The sequence below is a fragment of the Neodiprion pinetum genome, chromosome 6, assembly GCF_021155775.2.
Source record: "Neodiprion pinetum isolate iyNeoPine1 chromosome 6, iyNeoPine1.2, whole genome shotgun sequence".
Classification (NCBI taxonomy): domain Eukaryota; kingdom Metazoa; phylum Arthropoda; class Insecta; order Hymenoptera; family Diprionidae; genus Neodiprion; species Neodiprion pinetum.
Genome location: NC_060237.1, coordinates 6,591,312 through 6,614,925, shown reverse-complemented (window position 1 = coordinate 6,614,925; position 23,614 = coordinate 6,591,312). Strand labels below are relative to the sequence as shown.

The 23,614-nt window shown below is 38.5% G+C and overlaps 3 protein-coding genes across 6 annotated transcripts; 1 reads left to right on the top strand and 2 right to left on the bottom strand.

Annotated features, from left to right (window-relative positions):
• The first annotated feature begins 622 nt into the window (after nucleotides 1–622).
• LOC124222241 (cytochrome b5) lies at nucleotides 623–15,722 on the top strand. Of its 2 annotated transcripts, none has more exons than XM_046633015.2 (4): nucleotides 623–749; nucleotides 14,725–14,853; nucleotides 14,916–14,986; nucleotides 15,330–15,722. In XM_046633015.2, exons 1-4 carry the CDS (start codon nucleotides 669–671, stop codon nucleotides 15,367–15,369), a joined length of 321 nt encoding a protein of 106 aa, XP_046488971.1. In that variant the 5' UTR covers nucleotides 623–668; the 3' UTR covers nucleotides 15,370–15,722. The 2 variants fall into 2 exon arrangements, with proteins under 2 accessions (XP_046488971.1, XP_046488970.1); XM_046633014.2 differs by lacking the exon at nucleotides 623–749 and adding an exon at nucleotides 13,946–14,150.
• On the bottom strand, nucleotides 6,220–11,226 carry crm (cramped chromatin regulator). 3 transcript variants are annotated; one of them, XM_046633005.1, is made up of 12 exons: nucleotides 11,014–11,226; nucleotides 10,775–10,938; nucleotides 10,430–10,659; nucleotides 9,804–10,061; nucleotides 9,245–9,448; nucleotides 8,859–9,049; nucleotides 8,295–8,777; nucleotides 8,000–8,173; nucleotides 7,766–7,909; nucleotides 6,922–7,266; nucleotides 6,719–6,832; nucleotides 6,220–6,430 (listed from the first exon to the last, which is right to left on the bottom strand). In XM_046633005.1, coding segments are annotated over exons 2-12 (2,256 nt in total). In that variant the 5' UTR covers nucleotides 10,777–10,938; nucleotides 11,014–11,226; the 3' UTR covers nucleotides 6,220–6,319. The 3 variants fall into 3 exon arrangements, with proteins under 3 accessions (XP_046488961.1, XP_046488960.1, XP_046488962.1); XM_046633004.1 differs by having other exon boundaries at nucleotides 10,775–11,226; XM_046633006.1 differs by having other exon boundaries at nucleotides 8,295–8,762; nucleotides 10,775–11,226.
• A 314-nt stretch (nucleotides 15,723–16,036) lies between the features above and the next one.
• On the bottom strand, nucleotides 16,037–23,403 carry trp (transient receptor potential). Its single transcript, XM_046632995.2, has 18 exons — nucleotides 23,172–23,403; nucleotides 22,468–22,700; nucleotides 22,258–22,402; nucleotides 22,077–22,172; nucleotides 21,766–21,908; nucleotides 21,395–21,596; nucleotides 21,115–21,285; nucleotides 20,788–21,022; nucleotides 20,163–20,315; nucleotides 19,914–20,059; nucleotides 19,715–19,821; nucleotides 19,508–19,641; nucleotides 19,288–19,411; nucleotides 19,013–19,208; nucleotides 18,746–18,910; nucleotides 17,645–17,867; nucleotides 17,083–17,517; nucleotides 16,037–16,688 (listed from the first exon to the last, which is right to left on the bottom strand). Exons 2-18 carry the CDS (start codon nucleotides 22,620–22,622, stop codon nucleotides 16,141–16,143), a joined length of 3,378 nt encoding a protein of 1,125 aa, XP_046488951.1. The 5' UTR covers nucleotides 22,623–22,700; nucleotides 23,172–23,403; the 3' UTR covers nucleotides 16,037–16,140.
• Between the last annotated feature and the right edge of the window lie 211 nt (nucleotides 23,404–23,614).

The window sequence follows — 23,614 nt, the reverse complement described above, 5'->3', positions numbered from 1 at the left end:
ATATACATGAGTATGATACGAATTTTTTCCTCGTATATATATATATATACTCACGTGCGCTCGACTACCTATATCGTGTAAACCACCAACGCGGAAAAAACTTGAATCTTTTTACCCTGCTGGTGGTGGCACGTTGTTTAGATAAAAATAAAAATGCGAAGCGCGTAATAAGTTCGATTCGATTATCGCTTTACGTTATTGCTAATGTTTAATAATGTAAGAAATTGGAGTGTGCATATCGTTACGTATATTTCGTTGTCTTTATCGTTTTAAATTTCAGAGAAAATTTCATTTACGGTATACGATGGCGTTGATAGAATTATTATAGTTATACTGAAACGCAGGTGATAACACCGATGGATAATCAATGATTCGCATAATATATTACCGATGCATCCATTAATCGTTTTTCATTCATAATCTTACGTGGTTTTGGCTACTTATCTCTATTGCATAACAATCGCTCTGCACTTCGGGCATCTCTAGTTGGAAAACTACGACAACGTTGCGGTAGGTTCATTTTACGTGTAAACGTAATTCCGTGATGAACGCCCAAAGTGAAGTTAAAGAGAGGTGGAAAGTATCGCGGTTCGGTTCGTCCACGTATATACCTTTGTACACACTTTGAGTGGCGTGAAGAATTCGTTGAACGTCGTGTCTGTACTTGTATGATTAATTGTTATTCGTTAGTCGAGTTAAGACATTGTTTTTATTTCAACGATGCGGCGATGTTGGTATCGACATCACAGGTGCGTTACCATCACGGTATTTTATCCACCTCACGGAGTCGATAATATGGTTTAACGATCCAAGACGACGACGATGAGGATTATGATAATGGCTCGATAATGAACACCTTCGACTGTCCGATTCAAGGTATTCGAATAAAGACACGAGGAACGAGTTATAATTGCTTCTACTAATATATTCGTACCTATATAACAATGCTTGAATGTACGTGAAACGAAACCGAAACATAACATACGAACGTGAACGAGTAATGTTTATAAAATCATTTTTCTAATGTGGAATTTCGCTACCTGTTGTTTATTGTTTTTTTTTTCTTTTATATTTCTTCCAATAATCATTTCTTCGTTAGTTATTTGTATTGCGCAGGAATCGTGCGATAATTTCAACTGTAAGGGTTTCATAAATCCTTACGTTTCTTTTTGTCAATCGATATTATATCAAATTTGGATTTAATTGGTGTACAACGATTGGTACTCGATATTTTTGCAGACAAATTATTGTCGGTTAAATATCGCCGTCATGAGCGTCAATCAGTTACAAATTAGATGTAAATTGACGTTAGAAATGAAGTTCGTAAACCCCGATCGAATTGCGACCTAATTTCATTTTTTTTTTTTTTTTTTTTTTTTTTTCTATAAAGTGACATTTATTTATCCGTTATGAAAATATCGCACTACCTTTCATGTAAACGTTAAGGACCTTCTTCATTTGAATCAAACGCTTGGCACGTCGACGATCACAGGATTTATAACATATATCAGGGAAAGCAAGGAATCTTTGTATAGAAGGATGAGTTGAATTGACGTCAATGACGCAATTTATCACACCGCATCCTTTAGCATTTGCCATTGACGTCACAGATTGGTCTCTCCAACTGGTTGAACGTGTTCTAGTCGCCGTGAGCCGCTGATGCAGCGTATTTGGAATCTTAGCCAGTGGGATGAAAGTAGGTGTTTGCATACCTGTACAACTTTTGCGTCTGCCTATATGTGTGCGTTTATGTGCCTCACGTGCGTTACAGGATATTTTTGAGGAAGCAGAAAACATGTTATTATACGCGTGCGTAAAAAGAAAAAAGATAAAGGACATCAATCTTTGCGCTTCTACGCTTCTGATTGTAATTTTACCTGACGAATTTATTTGCAGCTTTACGCACCGTACCATGCCATATATTATATTATTCTCCGGTAATATCCCGATTTCTGAGTCAAAAGATATTTTAAACTTAAAATTCAAGGAAGAAACAGGTCGCGAACCAAAACCTGCCTCTTGGAATATACACTCGCGTAATATGCCTGCGAGTACAATGTATTCATGTAAATACACACGATTTTTTGCATGCGCGGACATTCGCAAAGCTGTGTATAGTGACGTTCTGGGTCTTTTTATTCTATCTACGTCCTCTGCGCTGTCTTATTCCTTTTTTCAACCTTTCGCGCTAAGAACGAACTCTTGATCCGCGTGTCGCCGTTTTTACGATTGCTTGATGCGCATTTGTACGATTTGTACAAACCCGACGTATTGATCACAAAATATGTACCGTGAAATGACCCAAACGATCAAATTAATTTACTTATTTCGTACTGTTTATATTTGTTTATTCGTGTATAATGCTCCGTTTTTCAGTCTGATTTTACGGGCTCCTGTACATTTTTTTTGTTTTTTTTTCTTCTTTTTCCTTCTCAAACAACGATAGGCCCGGCTTATACGTGATCGGAAGCGGCAGTGTCGTGAAAAATGAACGGAACAAGGAAATACGTTGTTCTCAGAGTTTATCAAACTCTACCTTTCGAATTTATCCTCATAGTTCAGTTGTAACGTACATGGCTTATTTCCGAGACGAAATAAGGAAATAATTTTACTGTAATCCATTCATAAAAAAACCGAGACTTTTATTTTATTATTTATTCCAAGTTTTATGGATGCAAAGGAGTTCTCATCGCGGAAAACTTGAGCGACAATGAAAGTATCTGGTTTGTGTATTTTTTATTGTTTTTTCTTTTTCCCGGTACAACAGTGCGTAATTGTAACCGCTTGTACACGTAAATTATACTTAATTAAATACCTACGCGATGCACCAAACGTGGGTAAGCGTATAAATTGCACGTTAAATCTGTGAACCATCGCGCTGTAGATTCGGTGAAAATTAAAAAATAAATAAATGCGTTACGAAATATATTCACGCGTAAATTGTATTTACATGTAGTAAACCATATCGGGCGAATGTAATCGCATACATTTCGAAAGCACGAATCGAAATGTTTGCATAATGTTATACACGCTGTACGAGGAGAAATATCGCTATATCTGTCTTTTATTTTTATTCATATTTATTTGGATACTTACTTTTCGTATTTTCAATGAAATCTGTTCTTTTTTTCTTTCATTTGTTTGTAAATATTTTTCTTCGAAGTAAAATCATTACATATAGTTATTCACGTATTCATAATGTGTACACGTTTCTCCGAAGCTAACCGACACCGCTTTCGTATCGTACATACATACACACATATATAGATATATATACCGGGTGTCCCAGACCACCCGTCCACCCCTTCGAAAATCTGAGGAGCTGATGTTTTTCGAAAATTTGAAAACCCAGCATGGCTATATCGGGCCTGCCCTATCGAATGATGATATTGACGACCTCCGGTGCAGACCGGATATGCGTTTTTTAAACAGGAAGCCCATTTTTTTAAATACGACATGCGTATTTTTATGACAGATTCGAATTCTACGTCAAAAAATATGCATCTTTCGTTTGAAACATTTTTTCCTAAAACGTCATTCTTGACCCCTCGATGATCTGAATGATTTTAACTTGTGACCGTTCCACGCGAAACTGGAAATCCCGTTTTACGCATACGTATGGCGAAAAAATCTTACGTATTCTATCGAAACTTAGCATGTCCTCTCTGAGCTGTACACAATCAGAAGTAAGCAAGTAGCAAAATTACGAAGTGACTGAGAATGACCAGAAGACACTTTCGTTTCTTTTTCAATTCGATTTTTTAAGATCGAAAGAGCTTTCGCGCGGACCGATCACAAGTTAAATTGTAACGATCATTTAGGGTTCAAGAATGACGTTTTAGGAAAAAAATTATCAGTTCTCCAGATTTTAGAAGGGGGGACGAGTGGTCTGGGACACCCGGTATATGCACAACTGCTAGGCTGAAGACGTATTATTTCGTAATGTAATTGTTTCCGAGAAGCGAACAAGGAAAACTTGCGAGAACATATAATTTAATCGCGTATACCGGCACACTTTGTGTACATGTCAACCACTCACTGGTACCTGGATTGCCCGGATAATTGAGACTATTTTGTCGGCAGTTTATAAATTTATTCAGGTTGTTAGTCGCGTGTCATTAAATCATACCAATCTGTATAAAAGTACTAGAGTAAAAGATGTATGCCTAAACATGCGCAAGCGACGAACACGTTTTCACGGTTTATCATCTTTTGGTCCAAATGTATGTAATGTAAGCATAGGAAATCTCAAGGAAAAATTTTGGGATGAATTACCTCAATTGAATTATTTACTTTAAATTATTCTAATATGGGCGTAGAACGGTAATATAGGTATACATATGGGGGATTCCACGTCAAATTAGCAGCTCGCCCTTTTTGATTTTAATCATTTTTTAGCATGATGATCATAACGACCCAGAAAGCTCTCGGAATTTTTTCGGATTCTTTTAGCCATCGGTGAAATTTAAAAATAATTGAAAAAGACAATTCCGAAAACGCCAGTTTTTAAAATCTAAAAAAATTCACACAGATTTTATGATCTGAAATGTGATTTTTAAACACTACACGATAATAAGTTCTCAATATATGTCAAAAAAATGGGCTGAATTCGATACGTTTTTTCAAACCGCAGATATTTTGTCAATTTTGATAAAAAAAAAAAAAAATCTCCATAGCATGATAACGGCGTTCATACTGATTAATAATCTATTTGCAAATTTTTTTTCAGATAATATTTATGGCGACCACCGCGTCCACTGTGGAGACTCCTTTTTTATCGAAGTCATTTTCAATACTATAAAATAAATATATCAAAAAATCAAAATAAGCGTTTAATAATTTATGTTTTGTTCTGCATGAGTGCTTTGATTTGACATAAAAAAACAGATTGATTAGCGTATTTTAATCATCGAAGAAAATCGCGAAAATCAGCTATTTTTCGACCCATTGCACTGGGATGATCCCTCAAACATCACAGCGCAAGAAAGCGCGTGTAGAATATCACGTACCGACATATATTATACATAACAGTATAACTGCGATATTTGTAAGTAATTTGAACGTGCGTAATAGTATCATCAAGATAATAATTTTATTACCGACATGACACAATCATAATATTAATTCTTTCAAATATATCACTTCGGAAAAAGTCTTAAAATGAGTGCCCTCGTAAAATTATATGATTCTTACCGGATAACTGAAAAAAATTTCAGATTACTCGAGGGTGTTCCATTAACGTAATAATTATTTAAGAAAAAAATGAGGAACAAAACGAATATGACGTGAGGATTGCCACTTTCCTCGTACGTGTATGTTTAATTCCGATAATCCAGAACTGTGGTAAGAAACGATTTTGTCGACGCATGCACGAATCATTTTACGGATACACGTGTGTTATTTCTTCCTCATGCCTTGACCGCGTTGAGGTTTTGTGTAATCCCCGGTGAGGAAAATACCAAGCGTTCAGTTTCCGTTCATTCGATTGTCCTTTCGATATCTACTGTACAAGCGAAGAAGCAAAGCGTTAACCGGAAGTTAATAATTTTTTTTTTTTTTTTGCGACTTGATAATACCACCCGATACATAATTCTTTGTCGAATACAGCAATTATTTACCGTTCTCAAACACTGAACAGAAAAAGTAGAAGTAAACAAATGCTTACGTGTTAATGGAAATCTAAATACATACAAGTGTGATGACTTTTTTTCTGGAGAGAGGAAAATCGAGCTTTTTTTCCACATCATTTAGGCGTAATTTTCAAATTTGTCTCGTTGGAAAGCTCATTAGAAAAGCCAAGAAATAATCACGAACTTTACTGTGAAAAATTAGTAAATATTGCCGTCGAAGATTTTTTCATCTTCTACCAAGTGTACATTTACACTGGGGGTTTTCCTCCTACTATTTAAATCTTTCAATCTTGAAAAGTTGATTTTGGAAAGACAGGATTCATGGTCAGGCGCACGTCATATGCACTTGATTGGCTCGTTCTGGGAACGTTGTGAATCATAGTATTTGGCAATGTATATTTAGTACAAAGAACCAGTTTAAAAACCCCAATTACACGCGTTAAGAAACGGTGACTTGTAAAAGAGGTATAAGAAAATAGAGCTTTACGTATTTTTAAACCTCTTGTAACGGTAAATTTTAGGCATCTTTCCCGCGAAATTTATGGTCTATCATTTTCTTCAATGATTTTGTCGTTAGCAAAATGATGTGTTTGTTATAAAAAGTTTTTTTTTTTTTTTTATTGTTATTATTTACACTTCAAATTCATCTGCAGATTTCGACATCATTTATGGATTATATCGATGTAAGTTCATTTATTCTTGTGATGGTCGTCGTTAGCTATTTGCGATGCTAGATTGGCGAATTTCGCGAGGTAATCAACGCTGTTTTCTCCCATCAGTCCCTGCATTTGTGATACGACCTGAAAATGAACTTGATTTTATGCCATGTTCAGTTGTTAGTTGCCTTGTTCCGTTCGCGGAATCGCGTTGGATATTTGTAGGACTATACGCCGTATCGGCAATCGAATCATGAATCATTTTTGCTACGACAGGAAGAAACGCGCTATTCCCGAGTAATTGTCCGTGTGGTGCTTCGTGTAATTCGAATTGTAAATGACACGTACAGAAAATTACAAAGGGCGCTCAATGTTTCAAAGATTTTTTGTCACTCGTAAAATATATATATATTAGGTATAATTGATATTCACGTCTGATGCTGGTCGAGTATCTTCTGCAATATGCCCTCCAACTTGACTTTGTTGAGAAATTTTTACCGACGATTCAAGCTGACCTAAAAAGCTGCTGAGCGAAAAGTCGGCGACCTGAAATAACAGAAAAACTTGCTGTTTTGACCAATTTTCTCTTGAAGCCTTTTTCGCGGTGGCAGATATTTATAATCGTTGATATTCACCTCGCTGTTTAACCACTGTTGTTCCCCTTCTTTGAGGATTTGAGTTGCACTAGTTATTATCGAGTTGCATGGTTTGTTGGATTGAGCTTCATCGGACGACAATACGCCTAAGAAATGTTTTCTCTCTGTTTCATCCCCCTGTTGCTCGTCAAACTCATCAGCATCTAGATTTTTTTCACATTCGTTATTAATCGGACCCTGCAATATCGGATGTCCGCCCGATTCTTCGTGGATAAAGGCCGCCGGTTTGTCGGGAGGCTTTGATATCTGCGTAGGCACAACGCGTTGAACGAGATTTTTTTGCCGCACCGTCCTCGCTCGTTTACCGTAACGGTATTTGAATTTCTGAAATAAAAGGAATAAATAAGCAAACGAGGAATGTCATTCCTATATCGCATTTTTGTATACACCGTTTTTCTTTTGGTGCTCGAATATTTAATACGAATATTATTAGTTTCAAAGTGAGGTATCCAATTGCGGAAAGTTTCGCTGATATCATTATCGCGGGGACAAATGTCAAGAATACGACAAAGAAACACTTGCAAAATAAAATGATATAATATATAAAAAGATAATTTGCTTCGACGGAAGTTGCACGATTTATCATGTAACGTTAAAACCTATCAGTTTTTTACGGAAGTTCCTCGGTTTCGAGTTTGTAGTGAGGTTTTTATTCTGTTTTTGCCTCAAGATTACAAAACAGAATGGAAGTATTCCAATTAACACGTTCAATAGCTACACTTGTCCTGTTGTCCTGCCACTCTTGTCAAAATTGCAATAAATTTCAGCCTTATTCTCAGTTATTGTAACAAAAAATTTACATTAAAATACATTTTCGCCTTACGTCAAGCTGGGATTTGAAAGAATCCGACGGACCAATTTTATGATATGGCTGCGGGATCAGAGGGCGTCTAAACGTCGAATCCTTAGTTGACAAAATACGTGACGAAACGACTGTTTCGTTGCTTCCTGAATTGTTTTCGTATCCCTAAAATAAATCAACCAAAATTTAATCAATTTGCTTTGGACCGTTTGGATGATACGCGCCCATCTAAACTGTTATAATTTGATCCATTACCTTACTCGAGCCATAACTGTGCTTCGCTATGGACAGTAATTTTTGCAGCGCCAAAGACAAAGTGTCGTCATAAAAACTGCTAATCGATTTTGGCTTGTCTGTAAGCTGCATTTGCGCCTCTCTATTCGGCGGGTCCCACCAATATTCTAAAAGTATTTTTGAGTCGCGACCAAACTATAAAGCAAAACAGATTATTAGTCTTCATCGAATCATAAGTATATGTGAAAATTATAATTAATTTTCAGAGCGGTAACAACGAAATGAAATATGTTTTCAAAAACTCATTTATTCATACCATAAGATACAGATCTCCAACTGTAATGGTATTTGCTTCTTCGTTGTTCCACCCTAGGCGTATTCTAGACACATTTTCTCTACCAGGAAACCTGTTGGGTCCATTTGGGTGTTCTGATACCGGTCGATCATTACCAAATAAAGTTTTATCCATTAAGGTCGAATCAGTGGCATCGACGTCGCTGTTGTTATCTGTGGGAAGTGCCTGATCTTCCGTACGACTCCGTAATCTTTTATCAGATCTATTTTTCTTTATTCCTTTTCTACGAACGCCTTTCAACTGTTGCACCGATCCAAGAAGCTCAAGTTTTGAACTTTTGAGACAGAGCTTTTTCTCATAGGAGTTCAGACTAACGCTATCGCTAGTGAGGTATTCTCCAAGATTAACGGTTGGCAAAGATATCTTACATCCGTCGGGTGGGGCTACCCGCAACAATCTGGATTCTTTGAAATCTCCACCTGCTTGGCTCTCAATGTTAGCGCACTAGCGTGATGTAAGGATGTTTATATGGCAATAGGTGATTTTGATATTTGGAGAAATAGATTCTTGTTGATTTAAGGATACGATTTTGTATTTTGAAGAACGCCATCGTTGCTGCAAGAATATCAATAATGTTGATAAGCGACGTTGAATCGGAACCAGGGCACGTACTCTCGGATTCATTGCAGCTGCTTGCACTTGCCACCAAGCCAAATTGTTCCCAGGGCGTAACTCTATGCTCACTCTTGATGGAAGCTTTATTTCTTCCTGCCAATCTGATGCAATTGTTTTTTATTAATGAGATGTCTCAGTAGGCTATCAAAACTGGGTCAAAATTATAGGTCAGCAGAAATGCATTGAAACGGTCGGTGGATAGCAAAAGAGACACAAGATAGAGAGAAATCTTATTTTGAACTGGTAAATCAACATTCTTGTGAGAAAACGAGATATGAGGTTGAAGTAATAAACACCTTCAAGCTGATTAAGTTTCCTCAATGTTCTGCAAATCGGAGTTTTGATTCGTAACGTTTTTCCTCTCAATCTAACTTGCGTGGATCCCCAATAAATGAGTTCGTTTAATTTAAGCTGAGCTTTTTCGTGCATTCTCGGCATTTTTCTTCTCAATTCGCCGTAGTTAATGAGTCCATACAATTCTTGGGAAGCTTTTTTAACATCTGTAGAAAAAACAGAGTGAATCATTTTATTAACCCTTAGCGGCCACACGGGGTAACTAGTTACCCCATGCTCAGAAAAAGTGAAATTAGAGGTCTAAAACCTTTGAAATTGATACAAGTAACGACATCCGCCGGTAGTAGACAATTGTGATAAAAATCATTAGAAATGTTGAAGAACTCTTCAACAAACATGAAACAATCGGTTAGAAGTCTTAAAACACCCATATATGTCTTGTACAACTAGGTTTTTCAGCGTGGGGTAATGAGTTACCCCATGCGGCTGCTATGTGGCATGGTTGAGGTGTGGCCACTAAAGGTTAAACTAACTGCACATGTATCCAGCAAATTATATTACCTTCGGAGAATTTAAGATGCTTAGATATTTTATGCCATGTTCGGTAATAGAAGTGACGTATTTGCTCTTTATTTTTCGGCTCGGCTACTCCTTTCTTCTTTCCTTGACTCAGAAAGTAACTTTGAAGGGCATCAAAATCCTTGCCGTACTCGTTAATCGCTTTGAAAAATGTATTCTTGTCCTCCATGGACCACAATTCGGACGATCTTTTTAAAGACCTGACAACTTTAGCTTCAATGCTCTCGTCATCCTTTGCGTCTGTAACAAAAATAACATGTATCCATTAATGTTGCGTGTTATGTATTCTTTTTTCTTCAATCACGGCCAGTAACTTTGAATTGCTCCATCTTAGAATTTTAAAAACGTGACTATAATTTATGAAAATTAGCGAAAAGTCGATCACATCATTCATTCTATGTTTACTATATTATAATAAAAAGATTTTTATCAATTTTTTTCATATAATACGTTTGACGTCTAATTCAGAATAGCATTTTGCATTCAAATTATTTATCACAGTTAAATTTATACAATTCTGCACAGGGGTGAGTAATTTATGAAGTGGTTAGTCTAGAAATGTCTAATTGTTATCAGCCCTTTTACATGCAATATCGAGTCATGCGTACCTTTTTTGTCGCTCGTGTGAGTGAAATCACCCGAGTCGATCCTGATTTTTTTTGTACCCTTGACAATACGAATATGAGAATTTTTTGAATCAGTCGAAACTTTAATATCCGACGTCGACGCGACTTGATTAGGGGAAGTTGAAGCGCAGTGCCTTTTAACAGGTTGACTCTCGGTCTGGTCGATTGGCTCCTCATTTTTGCTCGCTTCTTCCGAGACTTGTTCGACATCCCTGCGCGAACGTGAAGAATACAGAATATACGTTTAAATTTTTACGCCAAACTTTTACACCTGAAAAATACGAACAACTTCTGACTATACAATTTGAGCGATGAGAATTTACTCACATGATGTTGGCGGGTTAAATCAACTACGCAGGCTGATTGATCGGGCTCGACAACAGATCATGAGATTGTTGATGTGTCGTGGATTCACTACTGAACTGAATTCTCAATGCCATTGTAATCTTGTTGGATTCGTCAGTTGCTCACATTACAAGTAATCGTTTCCACTGACAAAAAAATGAAAGCACTTCTTTGATCCTATTTTCTCAACGGGTAATTAAATAATTGTAAGGAATAGATACCGTGCCCCGTTAACGACGAGGAGTGAGAATTCAATCAGCTTTGCGATTCGCTGATAGTTTGATTTCTCGAAACAGTTTATAAAAACTGTTCCTTCGTTTCCCTCGCAAAATTTGCGTATAAACGTATAAACGTATTGTGTTCACGCATGTACGTCAAGTATGCGTGGACGGATTGTGTACATATTCACGGCGAGTTCTCGAGACGTCAAAACGATGTTAGGTTAGGTTAGGTTCGGTTCGAAATCGAAGTTGCGTGTCGCGCTACGTCACGCGTCATTCAAATTTCGAACACTGGCATGGAATATAATTACAATGATAAGAGCATGTTAGGAAAATATTCTCATATTCAATATTTGAAATCTACGATCTTTTGGGAGACGATATATTACAGACTAAATCGTAATATTATTAAATATTATTTCGCGCCTCACATGATATGGTCAAAATAAGCAGATGCATTATAAACATTTCTTCGAAAAATATTTCAATTTCAAGTGAGTTCGAGGAACATCGTTGATATTTCCTGCTCATTAGTAATAACTGTGTCTTAGTAATGCGGACGAGAATATTTAATGGAATCTGTTGGAAAGTTTTTCCTCTTCGATGAATTTAAAATTTACTAGATACGTCGAAAACTGGTTTGTATCGTTTTTGTTATTCGATGATTTTAAAATTTACCAGATTCGTGAAAAACTGATTTTCATAATTTTTGCTTTTTGATGTATTTCAAATTTATCATATTCGTGGAAAACTGGTCGTTACCATTTTATAAATTCAGTTAAATCCGACACAAAATAATCGTCACATGTGACCACTGATCAGGAAAAAATAGGAATTAAGGAAGAAGTCAAGACATTTTCGGTAATTGAAAAAGAAAGACTAGTGCTTTCCTCATGAAAAAGCATTCTAAGAACAATTCTTTTGCCACGTGGCCAATTCCATGGCCATTGAATAGATCATACACGTGTTTTTGAAAACTGACTCGTTCATAACATTATTTCTTAGATCCTCAGATTGGCACTACCAGTTCGAATTTTAGTTTGGAAAACTTTATAATGTCATCAGGGAAAGTTAGAGAATTTTGTGACTATTTTTTGTGGCCTCTATGGATTCAAGTAACTTTGGTTTTTTTTTTTTTTTTTTGGATCGGTGTACATACGACATGATGTGTTCGAAGGAAATCCAGTTCCTGTTTGGTTGAATTCAAATTTGATCGCGTACTTTTGTTGAGTCTTGTCGATGAAAATTATTTGTTGATACACTTTTACAACCAAATTAATAAACTTTTAAATATTTTATTTTAATAAATGAATAAATACATAAATATTTTTACAAGGAATTTAACGACATTTTCTACAGTGTAGTTACGTCTGGCCCTAAATTCGTTATTTATTGTTTCTACTTGCTAACTCTCACACATTCCGTGTTTTGGTACATCAATTTTATTCCCCATTAATCTGCAATCACACTTTTGTGTCTAGCAACACTCCAATTCCAACAGTTTACCTATCAACTTCCAATTCATTTTCCGTTCCAGCATGCAATTGATTAATTTCTACTTTGCAACTCATCCAGACCAACTCCTAATTCCAAGTACCAATTTCACCTATTCCAAAATCCTGTTCGTTCAACTACACATTTACACTCATCACTATTCCAATAAATCATTTATGCAATCGATTCCACTCTCGAGGGTTGGATTTCTCTCTCAAACTTTCCTCACCTCATTTCTTAAACCTTTCTCCATTCCCCGAATCGAGAGCATCGACGAGATCTGACCCAAGGGTACCCGAAATAACATATGAGTATGGAGATAGTTTGATGACCGCTCGTCAATACAAACCCTCTATCTTGTAACAGTGTAATGAGGTTTATTTAAAGAGAAAAATACAAAGAAACCGATTTCAGATATTAATTGAAAAGAATTGCAATAACAGGGACGTGAAAAAAAGTGGAAAAATGTTGTAATAAACATAGGATAAAATTTTCCAGAAGGCAAACACTTTCCATTTGAACTAAAATGATGAGGTCGAAGCTCATGTTATTAATTTTTCAATCAAATCTTTACAAAATGATTGTATAGCGTAGATCTGATCTCGCAAAACATTATTTTTCACATTGTGGTATCAAACTGTTTTACAAATGGTAAAAATATTTCATGTGCAAAATAATTTGAGTAATTTCTTTGGATGCTTCGATACGAAATTTGGTGAGTTGTTGTGCACTGAATCTAAAAGTTAATCACGGTGACGCAATGTCGGTTGCCATTAACATCTAAACATTTTTCCTGATTGTACGAACATCAACCTTGTGAATATTCGCGGATAAAATCAACCAAATTCGTATTAATATAATACGTCCTTCATAGTTAGTACGTTTATGATCGGTAAGTTAATGAATTTTGAAACAGTTAAAAACTTGAAGCAGGATTTTGTATACGATGAATTTGCTGATTAGGTATCAGCTTATCTATAATAAAACTCGTCGGTCGTATCGTTTTGTAATAGATATAACGGTTAAACAAGCAGCATACTTCTCTTGGATACATTTTTCTAACTGTTAAATAATCGATCGATTAGTGTTGTATACCCGGATAATTTCTGTGACAATGATCGCGGTATAATTGCGATTGTGTACCTCTTCATACACCACTTGTAATATTATATCAGTCGATTGTGAGTCATTTTGAAATTTTTTAAATATCATTAAAGATTATTGCTAATTCGCGGCAACACGTATCATACGTATATTATACAAGCTATTAACCGAATACGCATTTTTTACCACTACGATTTTTCGTCAATTAATATTTTGAGGCTTCCACGTTTCGCGATTTACGGCACGCCACCGCAAGGCAGACAGGCTGGTATTATTTTATCGGAATTATCGTAGGTTAATTGTTACCAATGAGATACCGTCACACGCTCGGCGTGAATTATGTCTAGATAAAAGGATAGCTCGACTTTCGGATAAAGGCAGTACCGCGTTTCTCGTTGCGCGAATAATTCGCTCCGATGACGGAACCCATGAGCAAATACTCCCTCGAGGAGGTGTCAAAGAATGACGGAACCAACGGAGCAAGAGTATGGATAATAATCAACGACGATGTACTCGATGTTACAAATAATCTAGACGAGGTGCGTGCAGAACTTTGCTTCTTTACTGTCGGATGCGATAATCAATTATCCCCCAGTTTAGAGGATTGTGCAAATTTCGTATCGTTACGATGCGATAGAGTGAAGATAAAATTATAGATTTTAATGAAAATTGAGTCATGGTGCTGGGGGAAATTTAAGTGTTTAAATTATACAGATTTATTCATGCTATTCATTTATTATAATAAATTAAACTTGTCCGTTTTAACGATACTTATACTTAATAGTGAATAAAAACGTCGGTTATACACAGAAAGAGAGAACGCTCAGTTTGCTCTTTTCTCATTCGGTTTCATTTACGGACGTATCCGAATGCAAAATTGCGGTTATTGTAGTTCAATCTCAATTCAAGAATTTAACGCTAAGCAATAACGAGTCACGAGTCATGAGTCAGTCATCGTTCGTCTAATCTTGGGCCTTGTGGTGACGGATATTACGAATAAACTGCGTGCATCAGACGACGGAAAAGCCTGGCAGTGACGTTTGCATTCAATATCATAACCGTTGTTAGATTAATTCTTTATCCAGAAGATCCTGCATTGCTTATTCATTCCAGCATCCTGGCGGTAGAGATTCTATATTGGAATACGCGGGTCAAGATGCGACGAAAGCTTTCAACGACGTCGGTCATTCCGGAGATGCGCGGAGCTATTTGAAAGGTGCAAAAATTGGCGAATTAATCGAGGTAAATTACTGGAACATACATTATATAATATATGCCCAACTGACTTGTTGTATGTAACGCAGGAAGACAAATTGGCTAACAGAAAGAAAAAGAACCAATCCGCTGAAAGTTCAACGAAAACTGCGTCTCACAGGTACGTTATACGAATTCTTCGTCTTCCATATTTTTTTGGATGAATTGCACGTAAACGTTGACGTTATATGTATAACCGAATCAATTAAATCTCGATATAGATGCTTGTGGTGAATTTCCTAATGACGTATTCACAAATGATAATCCGTTCGCAATGTCTGATAGCAAAGGCTTTAAAACCCCGAATCAAGAATTACCTAACAATATTAACTGCTGCAGTCAGTTTGTGAGATTAGCAACAAAATAATACTGTTCAATGAACGAACTAAATGTATCATGAAGAATGCGGAATATGATCGAATGTGATTATTATTATTTTTTAACTATACACTGTCTTTCTACAGGAGTGTTTTGTCGATAATATCTTGTGGATTATGCGGGTAATCCGGGATGCTGAGAAAGAAAGGCAGATGCTGGTTGCTGCTGTGCTGTTTTTGGTTTAACATTAACATAAGCTATACATAAATAACGATAGTATTAACAATAATAATAACAATAATAATAATAATGATAATAACGACGATGATGACAATGATAATAACGGGCACTATCCGCATATGTATAATGTATAATCAAATTATTTTTGAATTATCATTATTTGATATTCATCGTCGATATTTAAGAGGTTAAAGCAACGGTAATACGGCCATGGTAATCCGTGAATGGAACGAAACATTGCAAAAAAAAAAAAAACTGAAAAACTACCATTCCACAGTTTGCGATTGTAATTAAAGTAGTGACGAGTTCGCAAAAGTTCCTTTTTCTTCATTAAACGGTTCACTTAATTTCAGACAGTCGTTGTGGCGAAGTGAGATTTGTATTTTTGAAAATGCATTGTTCATACACATGAACGCTGCGAGTTTTAAACCCATAGATGTATTCATCACACGGAGGTGAATTGTAATTTGAAAATCTAAAGGGGCGAAAAAACAAATTAACCACGAACAAATTGAAATGAAATTATGTATAATAGTTTGAATTTGAACTGCGTTATCTTAATTAATTGTTCAATTTTAACAACGATTTTCCGTAATCCACTTTATATCTGAAATTTTGACACATATGTATACATATATAATAACTATGACCAGTTGACAAATTGAACAACGTTGAGAATCGGTTATTCCAGAATCACTCGATATATCTATGAAATTATTATATCCATCCGCCCATCATCTGTCCAGTCGCTTTCGACTTTCCTCGAAGTTTCGTTGTGGCTATCGGTGGACCAGATTCCGGTTCCGCGGCAACCGTCGGTGATTTCGCCGTTTCCTTAGCCTTAGAAGTCGAGCCGGCCTTCGGTGCCTCTTCGGATTTATTTTCTTTGCCGGAATCATTCCCCGGCCTTTTAGTTTCCTCCTCATCTTTCTTTGCCCTCTCATCCGGTGCCGCGTTCGAGCTTGAATCAGGTTTTGGGTTTGGCGGTGAGCCGCTGGATTTATTCCTGGCTGCGTCCTCCTCGGATGGATCTTCCGGTATCGGTGTTGGCGATCGGTGCTCAGTTCCCTTCACCTCCAATCCTGCACCCGCTTCTCCCGCTTTATCAAAGCTGTTTGTACTCATGCCTTTTATCATACCCTTTCTTATCGATTCTGACAACGATCCGGCCAGCGAAGGTGTCGCCGTTGGCTGCCTCTGCAACGGTTCGTTGCTTCTCGCTCTTGTGCTTGATCTTCGGGACGCGTTCGCGCTGTTCGAAGCTCCTGAGTGAAAAATAAAAAAAGAAACAAACAAACAAATATATAAATTAAAAAAATTACAATCGAGGATACACAAATTTCCTTCTGTTACTACGCTGTAGAAATTTGGATTGTGTAACAAGGGGATAAATTTGGTCCTTTCGGGCCGAAGACGAATATTGCAAATACGCGCGACAAAAATCCTTTGACTCCTTGTTGTACAGGATTCTGTACATAACAAGAGTATGTTACCCGTTTTTTCACGAAGCATGAGATCAGAGTCGCGTAATGTCAAATTTGTTCGCAACAGCGAAAACGAGCACTTTGCGTACGGAAAACACGCGTGAAAAAACGGGTGAAACATGTTCCCGCTGTGTAAATTATGCCTTATACTATATGAATAAAATGCGGTACGAACCTTCCCCGCTTTGCACGACCTTCTCGTCGTTCTTTATCCGGCTCATGATGAACTTCGCGTAGGCGATTCGCGTCGTTGGGGAAACTACGCTCAGATTCGGATTGTACTCCAGTAGACGTTCCGGGTCCATCGATGCCAAGTCCGAGTCTGGGAAGTTTGAAAGATGTCGTCGCAAGCTTCTCCTCGACTGTCTTATGAAAGCTTCGTTCGTACTGCCGATCGGATCGCGGGCAATTGTGTTTTGCCTGACCACAGCGTTCCAGTCCTTTTTGCTTGTCGCGCTGCTTCGCTTGCCGATCGCTCGGGCTATCTGGCTGAAGACGTCTTTCGGCTCCTTCTCGCTCGTTATCACCGCGTTAACGATACCCTCGACGATTCCGATCTGGAAGTCCTTCTGCAAACGGCGCTCCATCACTCGTCCCTTCTTTCCGGAAACTGAAAGTTTGTCGGTTGATTGTTGTTATTATTATCATTACGATTATTATTGTATTTGTTTTTTCACAGCGGTCTGACTTCTGCATTAATATTCAGTTGCTAGAATTTTTTGTGTCATATCGCTTACGCGCTGCTTCCTGCTTGTCGATCTCCGGCGTTCGCATTCCGTTTTGCCTGAGAATATCGATGAGCTCGTAACGAAGGGTGGATATGTCCTGTCGAATTTCCATCACGTCGTCCTCAGTTATTCCAAAATCGTCACGTTTTCGCTGCTCGGCAGTTACGTAGCGACGGATCAAGAGACGCATCACGGTATCGTGTCTGGCCAGTGCCTTTTCTCGCGATTTTTTCTGATGTGTTATGTAACGAAAGAACAAAAAAAAAAACATGCGTTTCATACTCTCGTTGGAACGGTTTTTTTTTTATTCTTCTACTTCTTATTTTCTACTGCCGTGAGGTGTTTTTAAATGATTGCCAACGGACCTCGAGGCTGGTCGACATATAATAATTATTAATTATTGACTCGTTGCGTGTCATACAAACGACAAGGTCAAATAAAAAAAAAAATGCAACAGGTATCTAAATATATATATAAACATTAAACAAATGGGCCACGTCCGTCTATAAATATACTTCTCACCGATCAAAATGCGAATACATTGGTGAATTGCATGGCGATCAAACGTTTCGTTAATTATACCTGGCTGCGTAGACGGTCCTCTTAAGGCGTCTATGAATCGAGCTATAATCATTAGTACTCGACTCGCGTCTTTCACATTGTATAAGATATACGTGCAAATAATCTCTACCTATAATCGTGTATGTAATAAGTGTCGCTGACACTGTTGAAGATTATACGTTGAATTTCACGATAAGTTTTCAATTGACAAAATTCTGTCGCGACATTTTGCAAATATCTTTCAACGTCGACCTACCAAAGTATTTCACTGAATTTATTAAGGTAAATTCTAGAAAAAGTGGGGAAAAAAAAAATTTAACATCGATTATAAATATTGGCTACACCGTAACGGTGACTTCGAAACTTGATCGGGTCTAGAGCAAATTAATTGAATAATTATATCGTTGCACAGTACACGGGGCAAGTAAGGGGTGTACCTAAGTTGTAGCTCTTATTGTTAGTATCGCGGCTCGGAAGCGTCCCCCCCCCCCCCCCCTGCCATATATGTATATCTAGCAACAGGGCGAAAGTCTGAAACGTGAAACTTACTATGATCGATCTGGTTGGACGACCTTTGTTACCGCAAGCAAGGACTTTGTTGAAGGATTTGCTGGTCGGGATCATGTTGAAAGGTGGTGGGACGGTATCACCCTCCTCGAAGTAACTCATCCACAAGTGACTTCTGGCAAATTTCCATTCGGTATCGGCTCTTTCCTAAAACACGGATTGTTATCGATACTTCGATTCATTAGCAATTGTTCCTTATCCCAACCCATTGTTCAAGTTTACACCAATAATCAGATACATTCGACTCACAGATATTATTTGATAGGAGTTGGACATCATGGCGATAAGCATATTCAGTAGAACGATTACGTTTATCACGGAATACGAGCCGAACATCAGCAGAGCCCAGAATCGAGTGAAACTTTTGATGCCAGTTAGGTCGAAGGACATCAAATCGACCATCCCGAAACTGGCCCAGAAGAGAGACTGAGAGGTTTCGAATAGGCTGAAAGAAGTGATCGTTGTGGTTAATTTAGCGTAAAAATACTCGACTCTGTTTATGAATTATTGGCTGATATCCTCACTTGGCAAATCGTCTCCATATGGAACAAGCCTTTTCCTGATTGTCGAAGTCCGGTAGCCCGCTAGGTAAATGGTAACACTTCATTTTCTCCAAGTCAGCGTAGTACCACATCAATTGATTCATGCCTAATTCGAGGATCGAGTCAACGTGTGAATATAATTTTATCAGTCGTCAGGTTTGGAGCGTTTGCGGCATAAGGGGAATGAATACCGATTTCTTACCGCATCCAAAAGCGAAGAGCACGAGGGTGTAAATAAAGAAGAATTTTATGATATCGATTATCATTCTGCCCAAAGATATCTGGAGAGGTCCGAGGTGGGGATTTACGCTGAATATGTGGACGAGCTTCAAGAAGCTGAAAAACGAAACGATGATTTTGGCGTTAATTGGATTCGACCCGTGATGCGGATAAACGGTTGAATCTATACCTGAATATCATCCCTGCTGCGAAAGCTCCTTCCGAAAGAAGCATCGGATCGAAAGCGTCCCACTGATCACGTGGGTACCACGGATCGCTGCCGTTCCAATATTCTCTCTGTGAAGAAACGGGGAATTGAAGAAGAACTGAAGAAGGTCGAGTTCAAGGACAACTTGATTCCTTTCGTTAGAAGACATTGTACGCTTTACCTGAACGACGAACCATGCCGTGAGTCTTAAACTTATCCATATAACGTAAAAAACGTTTTGGACAAAGTCTACTATGTTCCAGAGATCGGATACGTACTCCAGGAGGCCGTCGGACCACAAGGATTTCATCTCGCCAAAAAGTAAACCTGCGCGAGAAGGCGGTGATTGTGTGTTTATTTATTTTTTTTTCTATGCTTGTAAAAAAAGTCGATTGATTTTTATTATCCGTCCCTGAAACCGTAAACTCACTTATGATGTATATGATAACTCCAGATTCGACGAATCCCGGAATACAGCCACGTTCTCTACGCTTCCAACCTGCTAAAATTTCTCGCATCCAAGCGTTGCCGAATAATTCGATAGCCAGGTATTCGACCCGCTGCGAAGCCATGCCCAGTAGCACTGTGATGATTGGTAAAAAACGTGAATTTGAATTGAAACTATTTCGGTATCGTTAATTGAAGCCAGGATTACACGGTTACGCGGTTGATTGGACACAATCACAAGACTGCGGAAGAAGCGAAGACGTAAGACAGTCTCAATTGATTCTCCTTCTTTCCAACCCCGAAATAAATTGGAAAAACAAGACTGAAAAAGAAGGGAAAACTGACGAACTAGGACCACATATCTAACATTTGCTTGCGAATTACGGCTGCGATACGAATAGAAACAAAACGAAAAATGTGGGAATGTCGAGGCACGCTTGTGTTGTGTAACATTGTGAAGTTTCGAACTCGAGCTGTTACAGGTTTAACTATCCACCCACCCACCACGTATAATATAAAGTTTGCGAGTTACACGTGCAAACTAGTAAAAAAAATGTCATCTACTTTTAACGTCTATCTAACGTGAGAATAGTCTCGTTATAACTCACTGAGAAAAAATGCGTAGGAAGAAGAGTGGCATATGAATTTGACGAATGGTTTTTTCATGAAGAGTCCCATTTTCGACGTTGGCGACATCATGTATATCGAACTGTAAACCGGGAACATAGCGCCCAGTTTACCAACCTCGATCAGCTGCCCAATCATACTTTTTCTCCTGAAACCGGGTAATCCGTCGTACCAAATTGCAGCCAACAATTGCTGGACGTTAGGATGAGCTACGAACTGGAAACCCCAAGGATATAATTAAACCGAACGACGGGTGATCGAAAATCTCGAATTTCATTACGAATAGACGCCAAAGACGGTGAATTCACCTGTTTCTGCTTGTACTTTATAGCGAGCTTCAGGCGATCCAGAGTCTGTCTTTCACCAGGTTCCCAATTCTCCCCGGTTGGATTGTAGTTCAGCATTACTTCCAACTCGTGCGACGTCCTCGCGTGGTCCAGCAGAGAGGTGGCGAAAGTTTGACAGAGCTCTCTCATTTCCTGCAGTTCAATTAAAAGTTCACATAATTTGCCAATCGAACCCTTTTCATATTCCAGTGGTTAACCACTGGGCTGGATTTTTGTGCGAACGTAGTTAACTGGATCCTACGTTGTATTCGGAACGAAACTCCTGCTCCATTCGACTGAGTCGCCTCAGTTCCCAGGACAATTCGAACGCCGTTAGCAGCGGGTCTCTGGACGAGAGTGCTATCAAAGAAGATGAAGTCAGAGCTCTGTAGGCGTTTATTCTCGACTGCGAGTGCCTCAGCGAGTCCTGCTCGCTGGAAACCACGCACTCGTCGCATCCGCATCTGGAATTGAACTCTGTTTCAGGCTTACTACAGAAAAAAAAACACTTCATTCCCGACGATGAATGTTCAAGGTGACGTGTGTTCAGCGAGTGTCATCGAAGAAAGTTGCAGGACTTATCGGGTAACGTTCCATTCCTACGTCACGCGTTACTTTATTAAATTCACCTACCGAGCATCGTGGGGAGTCGGTAAAGTCGCTCCTCGATCTAAGAGGATTTTTAATATTTCGTAATTGTTTTTGTGCGCTGCCAGTATCAGGGGTGTTATATCTGGGGTGAAGTTTGACGAGGATCTGTCCACGGCCTCCCAGCTCTATAAATAAATCGAGGTGTAAATAAATCTTTACACAGTTTCCATGTTCCAAATCTACATTGTTATCGTTTTTCACGGCTCCGTTCGGCAATCGATTTCATTAGCCGCTTGAAAATTGTCACCTTTCAAGCCCGTCATTACGCTATATGCTCAGTATTATATACTTACGTAAGGCTGACCAGCCACATGCGTTCTTTCCTCCCATTCCAGCAATATTTCTACAGCTTCGACGTACTCCTCTTTAATCGCGTGTAAAAGCGCGTCCTGAAAGTTCGCGAATATTGTAGAATGGACATTTTTCTGAAAGTTTCATTACCCAACTGTCCAATGAACGACGCATTCGTCGTACCTTGACTTGAATTCCCAACTCCAAAAGCAGCCGGATTAATTCGATATTCTCATTCTCTATCGCGGCAATCAGTGCAGATCTATTCAGAGGATCGACGCAGTTGATGTTGAGCAACTCTGGATGGTCCTTGTGCTCCTCGAGGAGTCTGGGAACGCGAAGGCATCGTGATAAGGGATGAAACGAGTTTCTGGGCGATAATGAACATTTTACCTTTTAACCGTAGCACAGTCGCCTCGTTCAGCGCTCAACAAAAAGTGTTTCTCTATCGAACCGAGGGAGTATTCGGTTGGCGGCTGCAGCGAAGCAACCGACGGTGCTCGCGTCTCATTGCTTAGTAAATTTTGCTGGGATTCGGATGGATTCATTATCGATATTCCATATAATTATCACGGTGAAAACGACTCGTTAGCCGATGGTTCAGTGTTCCCTCGGTTTCTCGTAATCTGAAGTCACTCACGCATGTATAGGTATGTAAATTGGATCAAGAGAGTTATACTTATATCTACGTGGCAAACGCAATGAGAAACAAATGCTGGTTGGTTCGCGTTTGCTAAATCTATTGTAATCTCTACCACACTGACCTAATAAAGTATTAGCAAAATGTTGAAATCGAATTTACTCTCGCAAAAACAAAGAACTTGTACATAGGTATACACCTATATGTATACATACGTACAAGCGTTTAAAAAGGAAGTTGAAATTTTGTTACTGTCGCATATAAATGATCTGCTTTTACAGACATGCAATGTCGAGTATACTTGAAGCGAATGACGTTCTGATTTTCCAAAACTGATACCGATCTTTCACACTAATTAAGGTGAGGTAATCAAGTCGAATCGTCGTCCGGATTGATAAACGATTCGGAGTTACCGATAGGTAGGTGAGGTATTATGGGGTAGTAGTAATTGTCTCACCTGCATTTGAAGCGGCCTGGAGAATTATTAGGAAAAGTGATATTTCACAGGCTCTGTCCGATGTGGAGTGTCAAATGAGACTGAGGGGCGTAGGCAGTGGAGTACTTTGCTGAATCCGTACGATATTTTCCGAGTGGGAGAGCTTGCCAGCGGGATTAAGCACAAATATATATAGGGTTTGTTAAAAAGAACTCTCTGGTCAGTGGAAATATAACATTGGATTACCGCGGGTATACACCTAGTCGGCTGCCATTACGGCTCTGGAAACTATCTACAACATATTCTAGCACTGGATTAAGGGTACGCACACCGTCATCCGCGGGATAAACCGTGACCAGCACACATATCCCCGAGCATCTTATATTTACCAACAAAACCAATTTACGTTGACATGTGATACATGTACAACATGCTCCGGAGAGTGTGAAACTTTCCTACTTCCA